This window comes from Protopterus annectens, chromosome 13.part0 (assembly GCF_019279795.1).
Source record: "Protopterus annectens isolate FY-2018-M chromosome 13.part0, PAN1.0, whole genome shotgun sequence".
Classification (NCBI taxonomy): Eukaryota; Metazoa; Chordata; order Ceratodontiformes; family Protopteridae; genus Protopterus; species Protopterus annectens.
This window is the reverse complement of record NC_056747.1, coordinates 665961034-665969518: the sequence shown is the minus strand read 5'-3', so window position 1 is coordinate 665969518 and position 8485 is coordinate 665961034. Positions and strand designations below refer to the sequence as shown.

Here is an 8485-nt window from a genome sequence, read left to right as displayed (position 1 = left end):
CGAAATGACCTCCTAAAATAAGACACTACTGAAGGGGAACTATATTAAATGATTTGTCTTCCTGGAATTCAACTTTTTTATTTTAATTTATGTTGTCCTTATCCCTGGCTAATTACACTTCTGGCATCTTGATTTAGTTATGCTTTATTCTAATATGTGTGTGTGTGTGTGTGTGTGTGTGTGTGTGTGTGTGTGTGTGTGTGTGTGTGAGAGAGAGCATGTGTGTGCATTTGTTTGTGTCATATTGAATGAGAGGAACTAGCCTTCTCCCTCCTCATTTCCTCAGGAAAAACGGAGGAGGAAACCAGGGAACAAACAGAAACCAACTGATGCAGATGCTAAGAACAACACAGGGAGAAAATCAAGCATACGAGAAATAGGGAAAGTTTCTGTTAAGCAAAGATACGGTACTGTAAATTTGGACTTCACCCTTCTAGCTTTCCTCTGGACCAGGATGTTGGCTTTAACATTTCTTTATTACTTCAGTTTTCCTTCTTGGGTTTCTACCTCTTCCATTCAGAAACTGGATCCAAAGGGAAAAAATGTCTGCCAGTCACCCAGGTAACTTCACTTAGAACGTCTTTGTTTTGTTGACAATATTCTATGTATCTGTACTTTGATTATTGCCGAAGTGTGCCAGTCTTAGAGGATCCTTTCTGCACATGATCTTAAGCAAAAGAAACTTAAACAAACATTAGTGCACCTGGTAGTGTTATACATACAGCTACAAGCCAGAATGAATAAGAATAAGAATAAATACTGTCATGTAATGTAGCTTTTTATTGTGCCAAGTAAGGTGGGCTTTACATTGTAGATGAAACTGTTGTTTTGCCTGAAAACTGGCTTATTATTTCTGCTTGCGGTATATTAGAACCACTAGCAAGTTTTCAACTAGGAATTATCTGTGTCAGAAAACATTACTATTAAGTCGACACTTCACTTTCACTTTTTAAAAGGTTCAGTTAAGTTCATTATATTAGTTTGAATTGCAAAACTTCTGAAGAGTCATAATCTGGCAGCCCACACTTTGAGTACTCAAACTGCAGTCAGAGCTCTCATTTTGGAAGCCAGCACTGGAAATAAAAATAAATATAAGATGGTAATATATAATATAACCTGAGAGTACACTTTTTTCATTAAAGAATTACCTTTTAACTTCTAAGCCTGCTTTTTGAAGTTGTTGTGATTTGGTTTACAACTGTGTATAAAATGGCAAAGGATCACATGATTGAAGCGACTGACTGTACACAAATTACTGTGTCCTAGGGTCATGCATATTCACATTCCTATTCTTTGCTGTGGTTTTCCTCTCTGCAGAGAGTATACAGATGCAATTTGTGACCACAGGGCACCTATAAACTTACTTTAGGCCCACTACAGTACTTCTCTGGCATGGACATGAGCTTCTGTTATCTGTAGGTTTGTCAAGAGTTTATAATGTACCTTTAATGCAGTGATGTTTTATTACTATCATAATATGCCCACTATCTGCCCTTACCTTAATGGGTTATATATACACTGTAGAAAATCAGTCCAGGCATGGAGAGACAAAGAGAGAGACTGATATGTGATGGAACTGGGCACTTTGCTGGTGTCCCATAAATCTTAAATGCACATAGATGGACCCATATAGTAGACTCTTTGGTATGAAGAGTTGTGTATTTCTAGTAAGCAGACTATGGGTAGGACTCACAGGAAAAAAAATGAGTAAGTAAAATGCTTTACTTTGCATACAGCCAGGGTGAAAAACTGCACCACTGTGGGGCAAACTGCCATGATATCAAAACACAAGCACAAAAGACCTTTAGCACATCTTAGACTCCAGAATGTGTATCCATTCTATAAAACCCCAGCACCTTCAGGCTTATTACAGGATATACAATGCCAGAAGAAATCACACTGCCAGACTACTGCACTTGGAGGCTTTCTGCTGGCCTGCAAAGACACAGTACTTCTGGGCTCCTTGCCAGGCTACGAAATTTGTGCACTTCAGGACTTAGTGCACAATGTACAGTGTCAGCACTTCAGAGTTTATTGGCAGGCTTAAAGACTCCAGTACTTAAAGGCTTCCTTCCAGATCATAAAACTCTGATTGCATTGTGTAAGCCTTCATCACCCTCATAAAATGATTGCATGTATCAACTAGTCTTCCCTGCTCTCAGCTAGATAAATTGACAGTTAGTTAAACAAACATGCAGAATACATTAAGGATCCCTTAATATCTTGGCAACCAAAAAAAAAAAAAAGCTCTTTGCCTGATGGTCAGTGAAACAAACATGCAGAAGACATTAAGGATCCTCTGGACAGCCATTAAAAAAAAAACAAAAAAATTCTTTGCCTGACTGTATGTTAAAATGTAATGTTTTAATGTAGCGTTTTTTTATCTTTGTTATAAATCCCAGTGTTTTGAAATTCACTACTGGGCTGTACAACTTGTGTAGTGCCCAGTATTTTATTACTTTTCAAGTTTTATCTCAGGCTTTAAGGTTCCAGGACTTCAAAGTTTACTGCAAACTGTAAAAACATCACCCATTCAATGTCATCCCAAGGCTGTAGCACCAACTTTAAGGCTTACTGCCATGGTGCAACATGGTAAGATTCACTATCAGAATGTGATACTCTCACTATTCAAGGCTCGGGGCTAGGCTAAAAAGTAGTGCCTTGCATATTATTACAAAGCCTTGCGGTATGCAGCATTTCAGGTTCCAGTGCTGGGCTGTACATTACCAGTGTTTTTAGACACAGTGGCACTCTTTAAAACCTTAGCAATATGATGTCACCTCCAGGGCTCATATCCATAGCATACCATGCATTAATAAGTGTTTGTAAACTTCTGCATGGTTATAAAAACTGTCAGCTCTGCGCCGTTGTAGCCAGGCTATAAAATCCCTGCTACACTTGCACAAGTCATTGTATGCTGACAGGCACCACCTAAACACATCAGTGCTCACTTCTAGGCCATAAAACATTTATTCTGCATGACTCACTACTGTCTATAAATCTACTGCGTTACACATCTTTCTGTATAATTGTAAAACTAGTATGTGACAAAACATAATCTTATAATGGACCACTCACAGCATGACCCACTGTAAGGAAATAAAAAACACTGTTTTACATGACTCACTATGATTATAAAATCATTACTCTACACTGCTCTGTTTGGGACTATAAAACCAGTGCATGACAAAGCATCAGTGTATTGCCACATAGTACATGGCTCACTGCAATCTTGTAAAACTTGTGCATATCTAAACTCAATGCTGGCTATAAAACCCATTCTGCTGTATAAAGCAACCCCAAGTATAAGCTGGTGTTCCTAACTAATATTGTTTGACTTTTTGTCAGGCTCAAAAACATCCGCAATTAATTTCTTACTGTTATATTGTAATATTCATGTTACTGTGGTCTGTCAGTTAGTACAGAGGATTAGGGCTGTGAGCTCTTAACGAGCTGCTTCCTATGATCTAGGGTTTGATTCCTTCTACCTCCAGTAGCCTACCTTGTAACTCTGAGCATGTCACTTAACCAGACAGTGTTCTTGGACTGAGTTTGAAAAATATACATGTGGATTAATGTGCTGTCTTGGTGAAAAGTACAAATAAATAAAAAAATACATGCTCACTTCTGGGCTGTAAAACCTTTACACTGCATTTTAAGTATTAGGGTGTAAGACGCTTGAACTGCAAAACTGAGTGCCAGCCTATAAATACTTGGCACTGCACAACTCACTGATAATAAGATGCCTCTACAAAACTCAATACTCATAGCAGTCCAGCTGTAAAACATTACACTGCAAGGATGAAACCTTCCTGTACTGACTTGACAAGGCATAAAACTCCTGTACTGCATGGTTTACCAACATGAAACAAAGCTCTATTAGGCTGTGAACATCTCCCCAACATGCATATCAGAGCTCTTTGCTAGGTTATAATACCTCTGCAGATCACATTGTACCATCAAATACATAAAGGTCTGCATCGTAAAGGTGGGCTTTTAACATCTTAGCAGTTTAGAAGTCCTTATCATGGCTTAAAGGTTGTATGCTTACCACGCTGCATAAGACAAACTGAAACAATACACTAATTTAAAGCTCAAACATCTTAATAAGACACTTCTTTGCACATGTGAAACTCCAGGCTAATATGAATAATAATTATGCACAGCACAGTAAAATGCCTAACCTAATTGCAATGCTTTGTACACTAAGATGATTACCTTATGTATAGCAAATACATTGTAGAAAGTAGTTTGCACTATATACATAACTGTACAGCTAACACATTGTCTATATGCCTTTGTTTTCTTCACTGTAATGTTTCTTTTTTTTCTTTTTTTATCATGCAGCCTAAAATGTTTGTTTAGAGCTTTTCTCCTTGGGCCTCCAATGAAAAGGGGTCCTTGTCCAGCTGGACTTTTCTAGTCAACAAATGCAATAAATAAATGAATAAATAAATGAGTAAAGGTATTAAGTGTGGGCTGTAAAGCCTGGTGGTTTGATGCTGATTAAAGAGCTATGAAACTGCTGAAACTACTGTATCCAGTGTTTTTTGTGTCTAGTAAAACTCCAACATTATACAACTCTCCAGATAAGTGTAGAAACCTGGCACTATGAAACTCACAACAATGTAGTAAAAAATGTATTTTCTACTTTTGCAATTAAGTCTAGCATAGCTGAAAACTAGGGTATGTCATGTGATTCAGCTGAAACACATACGCTATAGCCCCCTTTCTGTGGAACTTTCTCAGTAAAAAATATACACAAAATCAGGCATTTTAAGTCTGGTCTTAACTTCTACTAATGTATATTTATCACCTCTTTCTTTCTTCTGTCTATGTATATTGCTTTAATTTAATTTATTTGTTAAGTGGTCATCATGCACCCTTTTCCCATTCACAACCCAGGCCAAAAGAGCAAGGATAAATAAAATGTATATGGATAGTTTAGAATAGTCAACCAACCACCAAGTTGAGAACCCCCCCCCAAAAAAAAAAAAAAATAAATAAATAAAAAGGAAACTGCACTGGCAATAGAATGAATGTGCAAACCACATATAACATCATCATAGGTTAGGATCTGGTCTGTGGAGCTGTGCTTTTTAACACTAAGTCACAATGCCTGCTGTATACATTTTTACAAATCTATAGTGAATCTGTTAAAATTGTTTACCTTTCTGTCCCTTATCTGTTTACTAGCTATTAAAACACAAACACATTTCAGTTTTAGTCTGGAAATGTTTCCTGGAGAGTCATGTTAACTGTATGCTAGAAGTCCTGGAATGTTATTGATGTATCTATTTGCCTTTCATTTACTGAGATTGCCTGATTGAACAAACACTAATTTTCAGCAGGGGCTCAGGAAGGAAATCTTCAGTGATCAATAAGTTGAAAATAATTTAACATAGCTGAAACACATATACACAATGTATAGTAATCAATGCCATTCTATTATTTATACTATTTATTTGTTAAGCAGGTAAGCCTGCCTATCAGGCACAAGTATACATTTTTAGGGGTGACCTAGGAGCATTGTTTGGTTAAGTAGCTTGCTTAGAGTAAACCAAATGCAAATCAAGGCACCAAACACCAGGAGGTCTGAAAAACGCACAAGACTGTGGATCAGGCAGGCAGCAGTTTAATGACCATAAACGCACTACAACGTCTTTACATTTTCATCCCCAAAGACTTTGTCAAATGATACAAGCAAACTGCTTAACCTTCCTTTTTGTACCCTAAAAGCCCTTCCATCATCATTTTATTAATCCATTAAACAATTATTCCATCAAGCAGAATAAATTCCATTACAAGATAAAATCTAAAGTCACATAAAAACAGCTATCTGTTGTAATAAGCCCTTTCTAAATTCTGTGACTTCAATAATAAAACAACATGAAAGTAAAAATAAGAAATAAGAAGTTAAAAACAGTGAATATAAAAATATATAAATATATAAAACTTATAATGTGTGATGCAAAAATGCTGCTGAACAATACTACCTTCCAGTGTGGATGTACCCTTAAAGAAGCCTACAATTTGGCAGCTCTCATCTTAAGTATTGGGACAATGGAGATGTGCTCGTTCAGCCATGGGGATCTGTTGGCTTCTAATACCAACTGCCAGAAATGTTCTCCTACCTCTATCTTATTTTCCCAGGGACCTTCCCTTGGGTTCTGTTTGACTTTTTCTAAAACAAAAAAAGTCCAACTAGTGTTAATGCAATTTAAGAATGTTTATAGAGGGTGTTTTTTGTATCCTGATTCTTTATTTCATTAAGATGTTCATATATCCTCCTTTTTAACTTTCGGGTAATTTTACCTATATAAAATGCCCCACAGTACTCACAGGTAGCAAGGTAAATAACTCCCATACTGTGACAACTGGAAAAGGTGTTTGCTTCTATAACTATCTCTATGACGGTCTCCTTATTTTCAATATAGGGGCACTGGGAACAAGTCCCACATTTAAAGACACCATTTCTCCTTCTGTTAGACAATACCTTCCTGTTCTCTAATAGGTCTTTTAAATTCTCAACCTTCCTGTAGGTGAACTGAAGTGGTGTTTTAAATATGACTTCCAAATCAGAATAACACCCAAATTTCTGTCAGTTTTTGGAAATAACATCACTGATGCCCCAGGTGTCCGTACTAAACTTCATGAAAAACTTCCCCCTTTGATTGGTAAATTCCTTTGTGGCATCCTTAATTAGGGTGGTATCCCCCCTATCTTCAGTTGTTATAACGAATATAGGACCATATTTCCCAGATCTACCATCTTGTACCTCCTTCATCACTTCATCTATTAATTCATCTAGGGGGTACTTTCTAGTGAGAAACATTTCTTTTAGTTTCTGACTTTCTATCTCTGCCTCTTAAGAATACATATTTTTTGTCTAAAGGGATGTAAACTGGTAAAATAAAGATACGAATTGGAGAAGGTATCCTTACAATATATGGTGGACTTGAATTTCCTGTACCCTTCCAACTTCTGTATTGTAATATTTTAGCAACTCACCTTTGAGGCCTATTGTGGCTGCTACTGGTTCATAAACATAGCCTTTGGCCAAGTACTTGGACCACAGGTTGAAAACCATTTGGACCACTCTAGGGGGATACTAAAGGACTCTTGGGACATTTTGAGGAGTGTGAATGATGGCTTATAAGATGAAACACTGACATTTGTAACTCTGGATATTCAAGACTTTTTTAATGTTATACCGCATCAATATGGTATGGAATGGTTTGGGGAGGCCCTCCACCAATATGAGAGGCTTGATAGGAACAACTGTCTGGTTTGTATGGACCTTATGGATTTAGTTTTAAGACATAACTTCCTCTTTTTTGAAGGAGAGTTCTTCAAACAGACCAAAGGGGTAAGCATGGGGGGATGTTGTGCCCCCACCTATGCCAATATCGTCCTGTCAGTTTGGGAGGAGAAATCTGTATTTTCCTCAGAATATGCCAGACTGGAAATACTATGGGCATTATTTGACAATATTTGCGTTTTCTGGACGGGAATAGAAGCTGAGTTAATGGAATTTGTTAATTACATTAACCAGACCACTGATTTTTAAGGTTTACCCATTGCATTACTGTGAAGATTGGGTGAAGATAAGTGAAGGCTGCCAGCCTAGCCAGATAGAATTTTGGAGATAAGTCTGCCATCTGTAAATATTAATGTAAACCACAGGCTTGTTGTCTTAAAAGGTAAAAATAGTGTTACATGTGGAACTGAAAAAAAAATGTAACAACAGTGCACTCTGCTGACCAAGTAAAGCATGTTGTGACCCTTTGATCTAAAGTCGGCTCCGGCCTGTCTAGGTGAAGGAATTCTTGCTATTGTTTTAAGGCCAGAGTAAATGGCCAGAATTTGCATGCATAAATGTCCTTTATTGCTCTGGTTTCTGCCCAGAGGTGAAGAATGTAAATGTAGTTTCTGTTAGCCTGGGAACCCAGGGAAGTGTGAAGAATGATGTAATGTGAACCAGGAATGTGATTTTAAAAACAGGGAGAATCAGAGAGCATTAAGCATTTTTGTTTTGACCATCCAGCTCAGCACTGCCTTTGCTCTATATGTAAGTTTATCTTAGCCTTGTGTTTTTCTCTTAGAAATAGCTAGAAACTAGAAAGATTAGACTGTTTTTCTGTTATGTCAGAACTGTACTACTGAATTATTTTAAGTATTTCTCTGTGATTTCTGAACTCTTGACTAGCACTGTGTAGTAAAAAGTATTGTCTTGTGTTTTTAATTATTTATTATTAAATAGTTAAACCCTTTTAACTGTGGCTGTTTTATGTAGAGATAATTTAAATTCTGGAGTACATTGCAGGTATATAGTGATCCTGTACCAAGTCACTCTAAAAAGCCTTGACTGTTTAGTCACACTTACCAATTGGATAATAATATTGCATAGTAATAATTGGGCACCCTTTTAAGGGCCTTTGAGTAGCTGATAAATATTAGTGGGTGGTGGCATCTGGTACTACTG

At 37.1% G+C, this 8485-nt stretch overlaps 1 protein-coding gene across 1 annotated transcript in view; it reads left to right on the top strand.

Annotated features, from left to right (window-relative positions):
• The first annotated feature begins 287 nt into the window (after positions 1–287).
• Positions 288–8485, top strand: part of SCARF1 (scavenger receptor class F member 1) — a 509524-nt gene continuing 501326 nt past the window's right edge. Inside the window, exon 1 of the mRNA XM_044054355.1 lies at positions 288–561. Coding sequence (XP_043910290.1) covers positions 455–561 — 107 coding nt within the window. The 5' untranslated portion in view covers positions 288–454. The remainder of the gene's footprint in view (positions 562–8485) is intronic.